Raw genomic sequence first — 21,072 nt, 5'->3', positions numbered from 1 at the left:
CCAATGATAATAAAGCACAGGTTAGGCCTATCTGCCTTTTAGCTGAGCCTTTTATTGTGTTTTTAATAATCTAAGCTTTTAGTGTATGTGAAAATGTGAAAAAGCAGTACGTGTTTCATATACCTATGTATAGGAAAAGAAATCAAAGCGTTCGACGATTTCGTCACAAAGTTTGTTCTGGTTGTTGGCTAAATTGCAAAAATTTTTAAATGCCGTGTTGTTCAGTAAAATCGTGTGCGATTTCGTCCTATGTGGTACACAAAAAGCAATTACCAGTAAGTTTTCATATCTTCCCGCAAGATGAATCGATTCGGAAAAGGTGAGCGCAGTTCTGTGGAGTGACAAGTGGACAAGTTTGTGTGTTCGCAACATTTTCGCCCGGAGGACTACGAATGTAGGTACTTAGTTGACTATCGACGACGTTTTGGTAAAAAATGAACTTCCAGTTAAGTGGTTTCTTGTTTTAAACAGTTCCAACAATTCCGGATCTACCTCTCGAAAAACCTTCTGACAGATGTTTTAAAGGCAAAGCGAAAAGCACGAGCGAAATTGGTAGCTGAAATATTGCGTTCAAATCAAAATGAAACGCCAACGTGTGACACTGGAATCAGGGATGACGCAGAAAATAATAGTTCACTACCAATTGACATCGAATATGAATTCTTTCTATAATCGTTGTTCTTATACACCTGCGAGCTCGTTTACTTCGATTCTAGAAAAAATGACTGAACCTTTCCGTCCCAACAGGTCAGGAATTATTTATTCCGACAAAACCTAGACCATGTTGATGTCCTGAAAGTAAACAATTTTATAAAAGTGAAAAGCATCCGCTCTTCTTTAAACGATTTTATCATTCAAACTTTGAACCTAGACCAAATTGATGGCCTGAAGATAAGCCGTTATAGAAAAAAACGTAACCATTCCTTCCTTTCAACCGATTATATCGATATGATGTAGGAATTTGTCCACAACTGAAGTGTTGTATGAAGAAAATACGGTACTGATAAATGTAATGTAACGCATCAATTCTTGAAGTGAAGAATTTCACTCAAAGACTAGCGACGGTTTTCTAATCTAATCTAATCTCACACTAACGCAGCCAATTCTGGAAGGCATCCTGGAAAATGACGATTACTTGAATCAATCATTTTTCTTGTCAACGGCCAGGCCAACTGCGCAGCATGTACCGCAGAGAGAATTCCAAGGAATCAAGTGGAACTAGAAAAAATACCTAATTCCATCAAACTCCTTGAAATCAAGGGAAGGAAGGAAGCGTGGACCTCCCGTACCAAACGCTTCCCATATACATAGATAATGATTTATTTACAGTCGTTGGGAGTATCTTTGCTAATAAGGGTTAAGTGATACTCCGGACCCTCAGGGATGAACTAATGGCATTTAGACCAGAAGCCAGGCTGCAATTGGCCAAGGATATAGCGCCTTATTTCGCTCTCTGAAAATAGATTAGTTTACCAAAAAATTAGTATAAATCATATAATACTTGAAATTAAAGTCGTGTGGTTTAATGGTTGCCTAAAACTACATTTGTAAGGTTAGGAACTGAAAACCGCACGACCCCGCACCTCCTAGCTTGGCTACTCAATTATACAAATTGAAGTATTTCCAGGTATGGCCACGTGGAGGCGCTAGGTAGGGGCTTGGGATGGCTAGAGCTATGTTGGGCGCTTCTTCCTAGTTGCCTTCCCCATTTCATACCCACTCAAAGACTAGCGACGATTTTATCCAAAAACAGGCACAAATCTTCCACATGATTGTGAGGAACGTGCTGCTAGAGTCAAAGATGCTGATGCTGATATCCAAAAATAGGCTTTGGGCGTTTGTTTTGCTGCTTTGTTGCAGAGAGCATTAACTTAATAATAATTAATTACCTGCATAAGTATTAACTGACATTTCGTACAATGAAAGGTGCTTTCAACTAGTGTTCGACATCGAAACGAAAATTGAAGTCCTAATACGCGAAGAGATGAGAAGGAAAACCTGATGAGAAGGAAAACCACAAACGAGCGCGAGGAGGTCGACAGCTGGAAGATGGGGATTGAGATAATATAACAGAAAAAGGCGGAACGGAAATTAACCTAAGAGTCCTTACAAACGATTACAGCGTTCTGACCTACGACCTGGAAGAAATCCGGCGAGAAATTGGGTTGCTGAAGACTAATAGAGCCACCGGGAAGGACCGATTTGGGAGAAGGAATAACTATCGGTGGAGTGAATGGAAGGATAGTTTGTCCCATCTACAAAAAGAGCGATCAACTCGATTGCTGTAATTACCGCAACTTTACACCAATCAACGCCACCTAAAGGATGCTCTGCAAGACCTTGTTACGTCGTATATCTCAAATAGGAAGAGTTTTCTTAGGGCAGTATCAGTAAAGTCCTCCAGAAATGTCTAGGTATGCCCCGAACCATATTTCGTGGATTTCCGAGCAGTACACGATACAGTCGAACGCGAATAGCCTTGATAAATAATGCACAAGAACGGGTTTCCGGACAAACTGACACGCCTGATCAAAGCTACTCTGGAGCAAGTGATGCGCTACGTGCGGGGCATGTTTTGGCGGTACTCTCGAGTCCTTTCGATTCGCGCATAGGGTTGCGGTAAGGGGATGGACTGTTCTGTATGTTGTTTCCCTCTAACGGGCAACATCGTAAAAACGATGCAATCAAGCTAATGACTATTTTATCATGAAAGTACACTCAAAAGAACCTGAAGTCCTGATTTTCATGCAAAAATAATTATCTGGAGGAGCGTCAGGTTCGAAAAAGCCCAATTTCCCTATTTCGTTTTTCATGTCTAACGCTCTACCCAGATATTTTTTCAATTCTACATTACAAAATTGAAATAAAGCATGAAATTTACTCATAGAAAAATTTTAAGGTCAATCATTTTGTTCTAGATGTCCTTTTTCTCCAAAAGTAAAAACGGGAATATTCGCGCATGAATTATTTTCGAAATTTTTCGGAATTTTTGTTTTTGAAAGTTGATAACTTTTGAATGCATAATCAGAATATTGTGATATTAATATCAAAATGTCAAGAAATCTGTTTTGAACACATTTTGCGTATTGTCAATTCAAAACAAATTTCGTATGCGGCTCTGGAGCTCCAAAAGCGAAGGCCGTCTACAGACGGCCTTACCCGTTAGAGGGTTAACACCGTTGTTGAAAGTGTGATCCACCGAAACGGACATCGAAACGCGAGAAACGATCTTCAGCAAAAGTAACCAATTTGTAGCCTTAGTAGACGACCTCGAAATTATTATTAGAAACATTGGGACGACGGAGGCAATTTACACCACACTAAAAACGGAGGATTGGCCGATTGAGTTAAAATCAATGCGTCAAAAATCAAATACAAGGTAGCAAAAGGCTATAAAGAAAAAACCTGAAATTAAATAAAAAACAAAACTGACACGATTGTGTATGAAGGACAACTACTTCACGTTCAGAAACAATTACCACAAGCAGTTGAAAGGTGCACCGATGGGCAATCTATTATCACCGTTCCTGTATGAACTATTCATGGCAAACCTTGAAAGTAAGCTGGAACAAAACCAGGTACTCCCAAAAAGATGGTGGCGATACGTCGACGACGTCTTCAGCATAATCAAAAAAGGGAAAACTGGAAACCATTCTTGCAACCATTCTTGAATGGCAAACACAGGACCTTACACTTTACATACGAAATGGAAAAAGATGGAAAACTTCCAAACAGCCAGCTCGAAAATATGTTGCGATCAACTAAGGACATACAAAATCCGGGATTTATGAAACCAGTTGCCCACATTGCGAAAAGGATTACGTCGGCCAGTTTAGTCTAGAAACACGTACAAAAGAATACTTGGCAGAGGTAACAAAAGCATCAAGAGATGCCGAGAAGGGTCTGAGACACCATTTTAGATCCAAAGTGGTCGAGCAAAACGCATTCACACACAGTCACACTCAAACGAAATAACTTCTAGCTAAAAAAACGACGAACTGAGACAACTTTAGGTACAATCTAAACACAAGAAATTTATAACTAAAACTAACATGACAATATTGTACTTATCCTTGAAAAAGACTAAAATAAATAGTCGAAACGTCGAAGCGAATTGAAAAAGCCAGTTCTAATTTCTGTAATAGACTGAAAAGGCCAGAAAAAAAGCATCGTAAAAATAGTTTGCTGTAGGGTCTACAGTGAGACACTTTTTTTCCAAAAATTTTAAAATTTTTTTGGGGTTAGTTATCAACGAGGTCTTCAATCCATTTGAAAGGTATATCCTTCTAGTTGTCTGAAAAAAAGTTTCAGCCCTTTTGGTTTAATGATAAAATAGTTACAAACGCAAATGTGAAGGTGTCTTTTTGGTTCACTGTTCCCCAGTAGGTGGGAAGAGTGAGACAACAAGTATTGAATACTGAGACACATATTAGAACTAAACTTAAACCATATTTTTTGGTTACAAAGTATAGTTTAGAAATCGTCATGTTTATGTTGTGCATAAAGGATATATTATTCCGATTTTTCTCACATCTACATTTATATTCATATAAAGGTCAAATCCTGGTTATCTGACCTTGAACTTACACTTCAGAACTCATTTACAATCAATTTATATGGATTGATTTACAATTCAACACAAAAATTTTTTTTTTTTTTGAAAATTACTCGCATCTGTTTGTCTCACTGTTCCCAATAGGAATGTTTTATAAGAAATAGTGAAATAGTGGTGTTAGAAAAGAATTCGATGGTCTTATATTTTTTATTTTTATCTTTCATTCCTATGAGATGCCATGGTAAATTTAATTTGTATTAGTTATGCGATTTGCCGTTAAAAATCACCTGAAAATGATCGCAATACAATTTACTTTGACCCCCCCAAAAACGACTTTTGTTGAAAAATATACTAAAAAATTAACAAATTAACAAACTGTATTATGTGATATAGATTCACATACTTTACTTTGCAGGAAAATGCACAGGGTGTCGACTCAAATCCAAAAATAAAATTCCCTGACTTTCCCTGATTTTCCCTGATGCTTCAAATATTTTCCCCTGCCCCTCAAAACTCGAATGTCAAGGTTATTTGGGCGATTTCTGGCTTTTTTAACCCTTTAGCATGGCTTATGCGAGCTGCTGAAAACTAAAGCTAGATTTCTTCATGTTTTAAGAACACATATCAAAGATTCTTAACCTATTTCTTACCAGCGTTTCGAAAATGCCCTCTTCTATTGAGTCTATGGACAGTTATGTTTGAGGTATCAACTTGAATCCAAAGAAACAAAGATTGAGAAATAATCTAATCGACCTGTTTTTGCACAAAGCTTAGATGTTACATACAAAAAAATTACAGCCGTGTAAACATAACAAATCTTGCTAATTTTCAGTCAGCTAAAACTAGTAACTTTGCCGCTGGAAGGTGGACACATGTCTGCGAGTTTTCAGTTAAACTAAAACAAAACTTTCCTGGAAGTTCCAGCTTGTTATCTTTGCTGCAAAAAGTATGGGGTTAAGATGATTCTCCAAATATTTTTGGTACAAAAATGTGCGTTTTGCTGGCTTCGAGGTACGGCAAAACTTAAGCTAGATATATTATTAGAAAATGTCCAAATGGCAAATATTTTAACTCTCAATGGAGGACAGTTAAGACTAAAGCTGTGTGTCATGATTTCGGATTGCAACTATCGAGGCTTGAAAGCAACATTGACTCGAAGGTAGTTCGGTGGCTGGCCTTTCGGTCCGATGACCGTATATGGGTGTTTAGGCAAATTCTTCAACTACAGCTTAATCAACGTATAGTCACCAACAAATCATAAATTCGATGGTACTAGGGACGAATTGAACCGCCCAGTTAGCTTCGAGGTACGATGCTGATCTAACAAGCCAGTTGTGTTCGAATCTCGGCTAGCTGGTTTTTGTTTGACAGAATCAGTAGGATCGTAGCACTGACCCCGTAATTTTCCTGTACTCTAACAGCCGGCTGCGAAGTCTGTCGATAAAGAAGGATAATGTCTAGTGACGGTTAATGCTCAAGACTTTGCTTTGTTTTGCTAGGGACGAATTCAATGACAGGTTCGAAAGGATTTATGGGGTGCGCACGACTTGAAAATTCAAGACTCTAGCTCCCAGATCGATCGTGTTTAACGGTCAATACTTTTTGGAAGTCACAATATACAGTCTTTTCTTAGCGACTTTGACCACTATCTCGTCGTAAGATCCAGGCAAGGTTATTGAAATCAGCGAAGGCTCGCACTGAGAGGATGTTGCATTTCAACATCTAGCGGTTTACGGCATATGACGCTGCAGTGGAATACACCAGAAAGCTTGATCAACGAATCGCAGAACAGCAGGACGAAAGGAAATAAGACGTAAGTAGGCTGTGGAGGATCCGCCATGGCGCCAACAACTACGAGGGAAGTGATAGGCACGACGTGGGGAAGACAATCACCCTTATTCTGCGAGTCACGTGACTCAATACGACAATTGTCACTTGCCGTGACTCGCCACGGCGAATTGAGTGCTGTCACCTAGGTGACAACCGTGTTATCTAGGTAACAACCCCGTGTCACCTAAGTGACAAACCGTGTCACCTAAGCGACAATTGTCACCTCATTCGCGATGACTCGAAATTAGTTACGTCACTCGCCTCGCAGAATAAAGGTGAGTGTAACAGCTTGTTTGATGTCGAATGCCAGAAAATGACAGATGAGAAGAACCAGGCCAAGAGTTGCATGCTCACCGCGGATCACGTCAGAACAGAGAAACATGTAAGCTTTCTGCGTATAACGTAACCAGCTGAACCAGTCCCGAAGGTTGCCAACTCGCATAAACGCAAATTCTACAGAACGTTAATGCTCCCGGTAACCCTTAACGGACATGAGTCATGGACACTGAAGGAAGATGATCAATGCTTGGGGCTTCTGAGAAACCAGTTTCTGCATACATGCTTTAAATGATGAAGAAATGATGCCCTAAGTATGTTCGTGAAAAAAAGTTATGTGATTTCGAACGATAATATTTTTATTGCCGTAGGACTACGTCTTACCGCAGGGTGTCAATAACTTATTTACACCGGACGGATAGCTCTTACTGGACTTTTCAAACATAAAATGGTTGCAATCGTTGATTAATGATATTTAGTCAATTTCTAAAGCATTTACATTAAATTTTTTCATATCGAAAAAGGGTCTCGATTTTGGCACGGTTTCGATTTTGGCAACATAGGCGACACGCATTTGTTGCCAAATTCGAAATCCTACTGTACTAGGAAAAAATGTACGAAGATTTATTGACTACAATGCCATCAATAAGGCGTGTTTTAATTGCTTCTCTACTACTCTTAGTTCGTAGAAACAAACTGGTTAAGCTTAAGTATACCGAGTAAAAGCTTGCGTTCAACGATTAATTAATCAAGCGACCATGTAATTTTATGATGGTCATTTTATGGAATTAGTTAGTTTTTTTAGCCATAAGTCAGGAACAAAAAAACATTTGTCATGAAATTTTTATCGCTAAGAGATTATGAATTGACGAACAAGAAAAAGTATCATGAAAATTAAATGTTTGTGGAGTAAAACACATAATAGTTTTCCTGACTTTTCTTTGGAGTTTTCCACCGTCGTATTAAATTTGTTGCCTTTTCGGAAGTAAAACCCTCGTTCTACAATGAAAATTGTTTTAATTGTTAATTTTTTTTTGGACAATTGGAGACCTCGAACTGTTCAATTCTCGGGTAATTTTTCAAATAGACCTATGTGACAATGAGAGATTTTCTTCGTGTCTTCTCTTTTCCGTTTTTTTACGGCGATACTAATGCATTTTAGGACATCAGCTTTGCATAAATCGGTTGCCGGAGTCACTAGTTAGCTAAATGCTTTTCTATGCATTTATGTAGCCGTGGAAAGCGGAAGAGAGGAGACGCGAAGAGAATCTCTCATTGTCACATCGGTCTATTTGAAAAAACCCGAGAAATATATGTTTTTTTCTGGAGGCCTTCTAAATGAAATTAAAACTCTTTTTTGGTGCAATTAAATCAGTTGATGGCATAACCAGCCGTAAACAGAAGTAGAACATAAGGTCCTCATTGACTTTGAACTTATTTTAGAACAACCTAGCATATATCAGGATATCATCTAATTTAAAAAAGTTGTCCCCCTGGGTGATACTCCGTTTCGCTAGCGAAAAAATTGTTTCTAAAAAACATCAATGACCACAGAAAGAAAGAAAAATCTGCTGATCTCGGCAGTGGAACTTGCGATCCGTTCCATTGTGTATTTCAGCAGCACTTTCAGTTGTTGTTGTTGTTGCCAGTTAGTTAGTGCTGGCACCGTTGTTTCTCTCACGAGGTTGCGGCGCTCGCGATCTGCGAAAAAGGCAAATAGGAAAAGTCTGCTAGAGTAAATAGACGTTTCGTACTCGTCGTTGTCGTCGTCGTCGTCGTCAGCTACTCCCAACCGGTCCGAACGAAATGCGGATGGACATGGCTGGGTGCTATCGTTGTTAGTATATCTAACGTTTTGCCCTCCTGTGCATGTGGGCACACCACATTCGAGAAAACTATGGCTGCGGTAGCTTTTGTGCTGCTGAAGTGTAGGTTTATAATTTTTACCATTTTCGAACAATGGCAGGTTTTGCAATCATTTAGAAATGGTGTGCATCATTCGATTGAGTATGAATAGATGTCAACATAGGCAGGTTTGAGACCGGATGTCTGGACGATAAAATATTGAAGATGCTCAACTATTTTTACGGAATTAAATTTGCAATTTCATTTGGGCTGCTCTGGCGAGTTTCCTAAATTTTGTAAGACCATAAATGTTGTATGAATTATAATTCTTAGCACATATAACGCGCATGTAAGAGCAGGCACGTGTGGAAATCCCTAATTTTAGACACCGGAATGCACCAAGTAGTTCGAGACGTATCAAAAGGATGAAAGTCTTATGCTAGAAGAAATGTTTCCAAACAAAAGTCTAGAAGAAAACATAAACCACACAATTAGAGGGATTAACAGTTGTTGTTTTTTTTCCTAGACGACTTAGGTAACGAAACGCAAAAAGGAAACGCGAAAATCATGCATTGTACCCATAAATACAATTATAGTAGGTTGATTCCAAGGCAGGCAGGCAAGCAAGCAAGGCAGGGCCAGTGTTCGCGTGGATGGAAAATATATCGAGCTCGACTTGGTGCCCGCTGTGATGCTTGAGCAGTTCGACGAGAAGCGGCACACGAAGCGACAGGGGGAGTGAGAAACCTAATTTCCGATCTTCTAGCTGAGGCTGGGTTGATTGTGATAATGGCAATTAGAAAAAATATGGTTTATTCGTAATCGATATCTTTGTCTGATTGAATTTGTTCTTCGTGCTGGTAGGATTGCCACGCTGTCTGGTGTATTTCCTTACATTTTTTAAAATGTGAAGTGGGCATTTTTGTCGTACAAGTTTTTTTGCCAAAGGGTCCCAGAATTCGTTGACATGTCATAACTCTTAAACCAAACATGGTAGAGTAAAATATTGTTTTACGAAAATGCAAGTAAATTTTCTTAGCAATCAACAAGAAATATTGACGGACAAACAAAAATTTTTTATTCCAAATCTTTGTGATAAAAATTTTACGGTAGTGTTTTTGGTTGTTCCTAGGTTGTGATTGAAAAAACACGATTTTTCTGAAAATTTATACATTTTAAAAATTCATATCCCATGAACTAACTATCAAACAATGATTTTTTTTTAAAATCGAAGTAAATTTTCTTAGCAATGATCCAGAAAATATCTGGAAAAAGATTATTACAAAACTTTCAACAATAATAAATAAAAGCTCAGAAAAGCTAAGCATTTTCGGTAAGCATTTTTTCCAGTTTGTTGATTTTTAATGTTTTAGTAGTGAAATTTTTATCAAAACATTGTTTTTCGTTCCCGAGATGACTGACAAAATAAGGACCGATCATGTGTCGTAGTCAATCTTGAGTTATGATTCTTGCAAATCTTTTTTTGGCAGGCGGCTTTCAAAGATGCTTCGTCAATAGCACATTTCTTAAACAAAGGTTTTACAGAATGCCCTCAGTTGCTATTTAAAATGTTCAAAAAAGTTACCGGTCCAACAGAAAAAATCATGCTCTATTTTTAATTTTACCCATTCTAGACCACATTCTCCCCTTAAAACCACAGTTGTTCGGAAAACCATTCAACTGGCACCGCTGCCCGGAGCCGTCGCATCGTGTCGCGTGTGTATTCAAGGGAGAGTATACATAGGCTCGTGTTTTTTTTTCTGCATGCTAATTGAGAGACCGATACAAATGCTTGGGTGTAGGTATGTATGTGCTAAATTCTCTCGCATCAAGGCTTTTTGCTATAGTTTATTAACGTTGTTGGTTCCCTAAGTACAATAAAAGCTGAGCTCAATACTCGCTTCGTTCGAGTGTGAGTGAGAGAAAAATTATCAATTTCATGCAGATTTTTTCACATTAATTTTCTTTTAACTCAGCTTGATTAAATGCAATTGATAAAGGCAAGGAATTAGGATTTTTAGATAAAAAACAAATAACTGTCCTACCTTCGAACGGCTATTGATTTTAAAAATGGCTAACTGCTTCGTTTATCTACGCTGCAAGCAATCCTGGGGCAAAAACTGCAAGGCAGTAGTAATACGAAAATCACACTTTTCCTTTTTCACGTTAAACAACTTTTATTCTTCTATACGCAACCACTGGCTGACTAATAAATGGTTGGCATGCAACTTTTGTCACTGACACTTTTGCACGAAAAAACACTATTTGTATGTAGATTTCGATAAAAATTTCTTCGAATCCTTTTTCCAAGATGTAAGCATAGGCACACAAAAGAAGACTGAATTGAAACCGAAATCAATCAAAACCGAAAAATCTCTCCCGTTGGCAGATTAGGTATTTGTTTCTCGACTGCCCCTGGTTTTGCTTCACTGTAATCGCACAGAACCGATGATATTTCGAACAGGTGATCGTTTAACACCTGAAAAACACAGATCTAACACTAGAAGTGGTCGATTTTCCACTGAATTGAAATAGCGCGGCGAGAAAAACACACCTTGTCGATCGAATTTTCGCCTTTATTTGCAAACCTTATAACGACGCACGGGCAAAGGGACGAACAATCGAAGTGCGTATGCTGTCAAGGCTCGAGTATTGAACTGGTTCTTCTGTAACACACTTTTGCGCTCTCCGTTTCAGACTTTTCTGCCGTCTGCTTCACAACTCCGTTTAACAACTTACTTTGCTCTGCTTTTGCTGCTCAAGGTGCGATGATGTGAGACTGAACTAGACACGGCACTGACTGGCTAGTGCATGTATGACAGTATGATGCATGCAGGGCCGGACCAACTCTACACACTTTCTATATTCCAGGGATGCCAGGTGGTTTTTGGAATAATTCATTTTATACGAAAACATTCGAAGTTCAAAGTTTTGTGAGAAAAGGGAAGTACGTTGACAATAGTGTTTATTTCTAATTCCCGTTGTAATAAGTAGAGCCATTCTAATTTCCATTATTTGTTTGATGGATTTAATGCATACACTCAAGTCGCTTTTTACGCGAAGGATACGTCCCGCGTAAATCAAAACCGCGTGAAAAAACCGCGTAAACTCCAAAATTCGCGTAAAAAAACCAAACTTTCGCGTAAAAAAAACTTTGTGGATTTCAACACTACGCCAAAAAATAGACGTTTTGAGCACATCCGCGTAAATTCCGAAAACCGCATAAAAAACCGCGTAAATTCCGAAACCCGCGTAAATTCCAAAATTCGCGTAAAAAATCGCGTAAAAAGTGACTTCATTGTACTCCAAAAGTTCTTGTGCTGATTTGACTAAAACACACTTACCTTCCGATCTGTGAACTTTGAATTCACTGAAAAGCGATTATTATAGTTTATTATTGAATTTACGCAACTGACTTTATTTCTCAAATTCGTCGTACCGTTTTAAAATTCGTCTATTAAAATTTTTCATCGTCCGAACTAAAAATCACAACAATGTTTACGAAGCTAACGCGCATGTGTTTGTGTAGGACAGCATGACAAATGCTTTTCTGCAAAATTTCTGCAGGTCAGCTAGTTTTCCTGGCTGGAGAATAACGACAATGCCTTGCGTGAGTAATTTTCATTTATGAATGACGGAAATTAAAACGATTAGTCGACATTTTCTTCTTCGTCGCACGAAAAAACGTAGGAAATTTGGCTGGTAGAACTTTTTTAATGATAAAAAGCATATAAATAGATCTCAGGTCACTTTGATTAATCGCGTATGATAGACAACAAACTAAAATATTAGCGAATAACTAGTTTTGCATTGGGTGTCATAAAAATGCTGATATTTTTAATAATTTGTGTTGGATAGGACGGGAATAGGCAGTTACGACGAAGCAGCAACATACCCTATCTTCTGTGCTTTTCTGTGCCTGCGAGTAGATTCTGGAATTTCTTTAATTGCTCTTTACGCTAATTAAGCCCAACAGCCGGGCTTTGTTTGGGTTTGAAAATAAATCTTGCAACACGGAAAGATATTTAAAATTTTGCACAATCTCTATGCATGTAATCATTCGATTCTTCCTGTACACATACTATAGTAACATTGTATTCGTCCAATCCTCGATGTATATTTCAGAGTAATTTCTATGTGCATTTGGAAACAATTTAATAAACTCAAGAACACCCACCAGCCATGTAGCTAGGGGGGGCTGGGGGGGGGGGAAAGAGCTTGGGAAAACTATCTGAGCATATCCACGAGAGAGAATTTGGCCAAGTATCGACGAGCGAGGAATAAGTTGACCACGATCCTGAGAAGAAAAAAGCGCCAGAATGAGGACAGAGATCATGAGGAACTTAAACAACTATTCCGGGCTAACGATACCCGCAAGTTTTACGAGAAGGTGAACCAAACTCGCAAGGCCCACACACCAAATCCAGACATGTGTAGGGACCAGGGAGGGGATCTTATCACAAACGAGGTGGAAGCAGTTCTTCGATGAACACCTCAACGGCGATATAGCAGCAGGAGACGCAATGGAAGTTAACCTCGGAGTACCTGCAAACGACAACAGCGTACTGGCTCCCGATCTCGAAGAGATCCGACGAGAAATCGGAGGGTTACGGCAAGGTGATGAACTGTCCTGCATGTTGTTCAATATCGCTATTGAAGGTGTGATCCGGCGAGCGGGCATTGAAACGAGGGAACGATCTTCAGTAAGAGTAGCCAACTCCTAGCCAAGGTGAGTTAAAATAGGTGATCTAGTTTTCACAGTTTGTAGAACAGAAGTGCGCGGAACGATTGGTTAGCAACCATCGACGTTGTTTATACATTCAATAGTTTCCGCTTTGAAAATTTCGGTGATCGTCAAGGGTAACCCAGCGGGGGTGAAAAACAAATTTGAACATCAGAAAACCTCTCTTGACTAACCTTGCTCCTAGCCTTTGCAGACGACCTCGACATCATTACTAGAAACCGTGGGACGGCAGAGGTAATCTACGCCAGACTAAAAACGGAGGCTAGGAGGATAGGGCTACAAATTAATGCGTTGAAAACTAAATATATGGTAGGAAGAGGCTCCCGAGATAGTAACTTTTGCCTCCCACGGACAGTGACTATTGACGGCGATGAGCTGGAAGTGGTTGATGAGTTCGTATATTTGGGATCTCTGGTCACCGCCGACAATAATACGAGTAAGGAGATCCAACGACGCATTCAAGCTGGAAATCGAGCCTACTTTTCCTTTCGCAAGACGTTTCGATCAAGGAGCATACGCCGCCGCACAAAGCTGACGATGTACAAAACGCTAATCAGACCGGTAGTCCTCTACGGACTTGAGACAGTAACTTTACTTACGGAAGACATACGTGCACTTGCCGTTTTCGAACGAAAGGTGTTGCGGACTATTTTTGGCGGAGTACAGACGGAAAGCGGAGTGTGGCGGAGACATATGAATCACGAGCTACAGGCACTGCTTGGAGAGATTCCCATCGTACACCTGGCGAAAGTTGGGAGACTACGATGACCAGACCACGTCGCAAGGATGCCGGACGACTGGGTAGTGAAATCCGTTCTCTTCAACAACCCCACCTGCACCAGGAATAGAGGGGCTCAACGTGCTAGATGGCTCGACCAGGTTGAAGCCGACTTGCGAGTCGAGACGCGCAATGAATTGGCGACGAGTAGCCCAGGACCGAGTACAATGGAGAGGAATTCTTGATACGGCAAGAGCCACACCGGCTCTCGGCTGAATAAGTAAGTAAGTATGAATCTTGAAAGTATGGTATCTCAGCACGTTTTAGCGTTTTTTTGAAAAATAACCCAATATTTCAAAACATGCTAGAGGTCTAATGGTAGCTCGGATTTCAACGGTGTCTAAGAAAAAGTTCTTCAAGAAATAGTACTGATTGAAGCCCATTAATTGAGTGTGCAGTAATTTTATCATAGTATGCCACTATTTTAATTTTCATTAAAAAAGTGCCATATTTTCGGGTAAAACACGCTTAAAAGTTTTGAAGCCAAGGTTCGCCACTATTAACACTACCGGTAAAAGTTATCGTAAAATATGAGCTTTAAAATAGATATAGTCTTATTTAGCGCAGAGTAGCGCAGAGCACAGATGTTACGCTTGTCAGGCTATTATATCAGAATTCAACAATATAGACAAAATGCAAACACTCAAAGTAAACGTAGGATATCTCAATTATAGGATATCTCCGTTACATGGTTGGATAAGCTGCTTCGAATGTATGGTACATATTGCATTTTGAGTAGATTTTAGAGGTTGGAGGAAATCAATAGGATACAGCGATAGTAATGACAGAAATACAGCTCGAAGATCTTATGCCAATCCTGGTATTAGTTCTGAAATCACGGGTATAGATATGAAATTAATTAAAAGGTTGAGAAATTTTCTTATAGCAAATTCTTGAACACATTATTTCAGAAAAAATCGAAACTTATTGTTTGTATACCAAAAACCTTTATGTCAGGGTATAGTCCTCATATACAGTAGACTCTCGGAAAAGTTAATCGATTGGGGAATGGGTCGATTAACTTTTCCGAACTATTAACTTTTCTGAGTAGTCCTAGAAGTCATTTAAAATGATAAATACAAAAGCGAAAAATACATTCTAGGATATAGGAAATACATTTTTATGCATCTGGAAGTTGTAATGGAAAGAAATATGTAGCAAAATCTTTATGAAATAATACTAAGTTCGTTTCAGTAAGTTTAAAATAGTCGTCTATACTAGCTTACTTTTGTTTTTTCGTAGTCTACGGCTTCGTTTTGATAAGATTCGTGCTTATTTTTTGTTCTCTGCTGTTCCTTCTTTTGCTTTTAAAAATCAATCTGAGTTTGCGCTTTTCCAGTATGTTAACGAAAATCATGAGGAAACTATGTGGAGGTATTGAACTGTCAGATACATGAGTTTAATTTAATCCAAGTTATGATGCGACTCTGTATGAAACTGTGGAAAGGCAACAATCAACCGAAAAATGAGAAATAAAGATAGAAGGTAAACACACGTGTGTAAACGAACGTTTGGAAAACTAATAAATTCAAACTCTCAGAAAAGTTAAGCCAAAAATTAACTTTTTAGAGCGTTACATGAGAGCTAATATTCGCTTAACTTTTCTGAACAATTAACTTTTCAGAGAGTTAACTTTTCCGAGAGTCTACTGTAATACGTCCACTGCAATGCAAAGAATTTGAATTCGTGGTCATAAATGAATCTAGACAACTATATTGCTGATGGGACGAATGACAGAAGAAGCACAAAAATAAGTTTTTTTTGTTTAATTATAGTCACTTTAACAACTCGGGTCATTCGTGACTTCTGCGGGGTTGGGAATTGAACCACGGTCCTCGGTGTGAGAGGCGTGAATGCTAGCTACTTCACCGATATTGACCCTCACGAAAATAAGGTTATTGCCTTATGCTAAAAATAGTGATAGAAATACAAGGTAATATTTTACATGCAAATATGAGTGTGAAAATACAAATCGTGATAGAATTATTTCTCCGGATAAAGCTTATAGCTTCTTCGAAACGGAAAAATGTAATTAGAAAAATCTTTCTGAGAACGCTATATTACTATTGAAGACGAAACGTGAAAAGAGTGATTCTGCAGAAGGAGAAGAAGAAGAAGAAGAAAAAGAAGATGGAGATAAAGAAGATTAAGAAAACTAATAAGGAGAAAAGTTTTGATTTTTGATTAATATTAACTTATATGGATTTTGTGTTGATTATTAAAGCTCATACTTGCTTTGTATTGTTTTATATAATGTTTTATCCTATAAAAATCCATCTGCAATAGTTTTCCAAATGACACTAATTTCTTATACGTCATTATACTTAAAAAATACATGAAAAATAGTTGAAAATTCTCCCTAACACAAAAATATACGTTCTAATGCAAAATAAACCTGAAATTCGGGCTCTGCACCCCAAAATTACTTAAGAACCACATATTATCCTTGATTTAAAGAAATTTTTTTGCTTGGCCAGCATTTGTATGGAGTCGCCCCACTGTAGGGGGAGGGGGAGGGGGGGTGACAAAACTTATGAAATTATTTGCAATGGCCTAATTATATTCAGTGTTGATCAGGTTGTACCAGTCTGAATTCATTTTCAATTTTCTACTTCTAAATGAAACAATTTTCTGAAAGTAAAGAAAGTAAACTATTATGGAAAAGCTCGGTTAGAAGAACTCGTTCTATCAAAAAATTTCAATGTCAGCATAGAAATGTAATGAACAAATTCAGCATACATTTTCGCGCTGAATATGTAGCGGAGTCGTTCTATTAAAACTTTCATTCAACATTGCGAAGAATGCCATTCCACCTATCATGCAAGTAATGGTGAACCAGTATGCTATAGTCTGAAAGCGTTTACAAAGTTTGTGCAAACTCGTTTGGCCGATAAGCCAGGTTGGTTGTATAGGGCAAAAATGATTTGTTATTCCGATCATTCTCTATTGGTAAAGCATAAAATTATTAGTAAACCGGGAGTCATTTTCTTCTCCCCGCATAAAAGATTGGTTAGTTTAATTAAAAAGTCGATTCATATGCTTAACTTGAAAGTGCTTACATTGGCATTAGTTTTAAGCCAACGAAGCTTAGCTTAACGAAGCAGTTTAGCATAACCTTCATGAATATTGTCGATCATATAGTATTTAGTTAAGGCCTTTAGGACTTTCATATTTTAATTGTCTCATTTTGTTGAGTTTTAGTACATTCATAATAAGTCTATCTACCCTGAAGTCTGCAGTTTTTTATTTAATCTGCGGCGATTTTTACGATAAGTAAATTAATTGCGTAGAAATAGTTCCAATTTCAAGTCCAGTTATGAAGTTCAACGCCTAATTTTACCTTAGTTTCAAGCCTAAAATTAAATAAAAACTTATCCAATTTAATTCTACTATGTATATTTTATTCACGACAGATACGTATTTCGCCTACGACTTGGTGGCTTCCTCAGTGTCGAACCTGCCTTAGGAAGCCTGTAAGTCGTACGCGAAATACGAATCAGTCGTGAATAAAATATACATAGGAGAATCAAATTGGATGATCAAGCATATCGGAAGTGTCGGGAATAGATCGATTTTTTGTGCCAGATGAAACGATTAAAAATATGCTACTGGTGGAACAGAACTTTTCTAAAATTATCCCAGTGTTTATCAAGAATATTAGTACTGACGAAAAGTTGTTAAAAAACTACATTTAGCTGAAAAGTACGGTGAAATTTTGCATCAAATCTCCTTAAAAACTCAATTCATTAACAGGACCCATTTTTGACCGCCTTCTAATACGTTTCGCATGCATCTAGAAATATTCTGATCACTTAGTCTAGTTACGACGTGTTATTCATCGGAAGTAGTTAGGTATTCGGTTAGGAATACTGGCTACAACAGATACTGTTATAATCACCTCGAATCAATTTTTCGCTGTTCGACCACGAAACTATCCGTCAGCTGACCTACTCAAGCGACAAAATGGAATTTGATAACACCCAGCTCGTGTACAGTCTACTCCACCAAGGCCTGTGTCTGGTGCATAATTGATTTGCGTACTATTTGGGCATTCAATAGCGCACTTGGTCTGTCAGTCGCACAACGAAACCGTTGCGCAGGAACAAGACTATCGGTGGATGCACTCGGCAACCAGCAGTGTCCTTTACGAAGAGTCACGTTCAACGAAATGTTGTGGGCAAATAACGTATCAAGAAGTCCTTCAAAATTCTGTTTCCCCCACAGCGCACAGTCAACGAAGACGAATAGTTACAAATGAGCTGTGCTTAAGAATAACAAAAAAATGATTTTAGTATAAAAAGGAATCTATGTCTTATTGGAGGTATCAGTTTCATCTATTCAGCTAACCATTGATAACAGTGCAGTTAATAACCAACAAAAACAAAATGTTCAAGATTGTAAGTTCTGAACAAACTGCTCTGAATCGGAATACTACAACAAATTTTCGTTTTCCAGATCTGTCTGCTGGTCATCGTCGCCCTGGCTTCGGTATCTGCCGAACCTAAACCAGGAGTGCTGGCCTATAGTGCCCCGCTGGTAGCAGCTCCGGCTGCCGCCGTTTATGAGCGCACATACCACGGAAACATCGCTCCTTTAGCTGCCGCCTACGCTGCGGCGCCCTACGTTGCGTCGCCCTATGTTGCTGCTCCATTGGCGTACTCGGCTCCCTATGTGGCGGCTGCACCAGCACCAGTTTTCCTGAAGTAAGCCGCTGTGAACCAATTAACCACTGCACAGATATTCCCGTGCATCGGTTCTTATCCAAACTAGATCAAAGATACACCTAACTGATATCGCCAGATAGCTATTTATTTTATCGAAATACAAGTATGTCTTCAAGCTGAAAAACATGTGTACTTTTTACTTTTTTGTGTGAGTCAGTAACTTGCGAACTCTAGAAATAAATGTCTTATTTTAGACAACAATATACAGTTTGGTAAAATACGTACGTGTTAGACATGGAAAATCCACCAAGCCATATAGTGGTTTTCTACTCCCATTTGTTTTGCAATTTAAAGAATTGTCAAAGAAATCAAAGAATTGTCTTTTTGTGTAATTTTGTTACATAGAATAACAGTACCAATTTAGCAAGAACCAGCAGTTTTGAAAAATCAGAGTGGTAAATAATGCTTCAAGCCAGAAGATTCTCATTAAATTCTTCATTATTTTATAATCGGTTTGGTGCACTTTTCAAGTCCGATGCTGTAAATTGCATTGTACATTCAAGTCTTTTTTTATACGGGGAATACGTGGCTCGTAAATAAAAATCGTTTAAAATCAATCCGGATTAAATCAAAAATCGTCATAAATAAAAACCGCATTAATTCCAAAATGGTCACACAAAAACCGTGTTAATTCAAAAATCATTATAAAAATTTCACATTAATTAGAAAATCACAAAACAAAAACCGTGTTAGTTCAACTATCGTGAAAATAAACCGTGTAATAAAGACTTGAGCGTAATTTCCTCGATTTTATCACATTTAGATCCGCGAAAATGATGAATTAATTTCAGTCAAAAACTGTTTCAGTCGTAATTTAAAAGAAACTTAAACTATAGATATTCTTCATTTGACAAAAAATTGATATCAAGTTGGCAAATGAAAACAGATACAGAAAATTTTGGCATCATTTTAATTGCGTATGCTGAAACTGTAATTTGAGTTTACCGTTCGCTGGAATTTGAAGTTGGGCTGACTTGATCAAATTATTTAATATTTAACTATTCTACTGGTTAAACTGGTTGGTTCGCCCCAAAAATTATTTAATAATACAAAATATGGCCAAAATAAGTTTTGAGCGTATTTGTTAAACAGGTTTCGTAGGTATCGTCGAACACGTGTGTTCAACCTCTCCCATCGCAGACTTGAGCTTGAGCTTAGACTTGGGCTTGAATTTGAACTTGGACTAAAATGGACTTGGATTTGGACTTAGATCAAAATGGACTTGAACCAAAATGGACTTGGATCAAAATGAAATTCGAGCAAAATGGACTTGGACACGAACAAAAATAGACTTGGACTTGGACCACTATAAACTTGGACCAAAATGGACTTGTACATGGACCAAAGTGGACTTGAACTTGGACTTGGACTGGGACTTGGGCTTGGACTTGAACTTGAACTTGGGCTTGGACTTGGACTTGAACTTGGATTTGAACTTAAACTTGGACTAAAATGGACTTGGACATGGACCAACAATGAACTAGGACCAAAATGGACTTAAACTAAAATTGATTGGACTTGAATCAAAATGGACTCGAACCTAAATGAACTTAAACCAAAGTGGACTTTGACATGAACTAAAATGGACTTGGAACACAATAAACTTGGACCAAAATGGACTTGGACTTGAACCAAAATGGACTTAAACCAAAATGAACTTGGATCGATCTTGGACAAAAATGGACTTGGTCGAAAATGGACTTGTATCAAAATGGACTTGGACAAAAATGGATTCATAAAAGCAAAGTCTAGGTACCACATTCCGTTATCGAAACTTGACCTTCTGTTTTTATACGACCGACTTCGCAGCCAGCTGTTAGAGTGCAGGACAATTGCAGGGCCACTTTCTACGATCCTATTGACTCTAACAGCCTCTCCCAGCCGAAATTCTAACATATGACGACTGGCTTATTAGGTCAGCGTCATACCTCGAAGCCAACTGGAAGGCAAAAAAATGGATTCATGCCACAATTAAATTGGACCAAAATGGTCTTGGACATTGACCAAAATGGACTTGGACCTGGACTTGGGCTTTAACTTGGATTTGGGCTTGATCTTGGATCAAAATGAACTTGACCTTGGATCACATTGAACTTGGACTTGAGCTTTAACTTGGATTTGGACTTGGACCACAATTAACTTGGACCAAAATGGACTTGGTTTTATTCTTGGACTTGGACTTGAATTTGAACTTGGATTTGGACTTGTGCTTGGACCAAAATGGGCTTGGACCAAAATGGATTCATACCACAATGAACTTGGACCAATATGGACTTGAACATGGACCAAATGGACTTGGACATGAACTTAAATTAAGAAT

At 38.3% G+C, this 21,072-nt stretch overlaps 2 protein-coding genes across 3 annotated transcripts in view; one reads left to right on the top strand and one right to left on the bottom strand.

Annotated features, from left to right (window-relative positions):
* Positions 1–11,267, bottom strand: part of LOC128738325 (protein boule) — an 87,729-nt gene extending 76,462 nt beyond the window's left edge. For both annotated transcript variants that reach the window (XM_053833373.1, XM_053833374.1), the window contains exon 1: positions 10,552–11,267. The gene's annotated coding sequence lies outside the window, so the exon portion shown is untranslated. The remainder of the gene's footprint in view (positions 1–10,551) is intronic.
* Positions 11,268–18,413: 7,146 nt separating this feature from the next.
* LOC128734292 (cuticle protein 16.5) lies at positions 18,414–18,735 on the top strand. Its single transcript, XM_053828399.1, has 2 exons — positions 18,414–18,425; positions 18,484–18,735. Exons 1-2 carry the CDS (start codon positions 18,414–18,416, stop codon positions 18,733–18,735), a joined length of 264 nt encoding a protein of 87 aa, XP_053684374.1.
* Positions 18,736–21,072: the final 2,337 nt, after the last annotated feature.

This window comes from Sabethes cyaneus, chromosome 2, assembly GCF_943734655.1.
Source record: "Sabethes cyaneus chromosome 2, idSabCyanKW18_F2, whole genome shotgun sequence".
NCBI classification, from domain to species: domain Eukaryota; kingdom Metazoa; phylum Arthropoda; class Insecta; order Diptera; family Culicidae; genus Sabethes; species Sabethes cyaneus.
The sequence above is the reverse complement of the archived record's forward strand: the minus strand, read 5'-3'. Positions and strand labels throughout refer to the sequence as shown.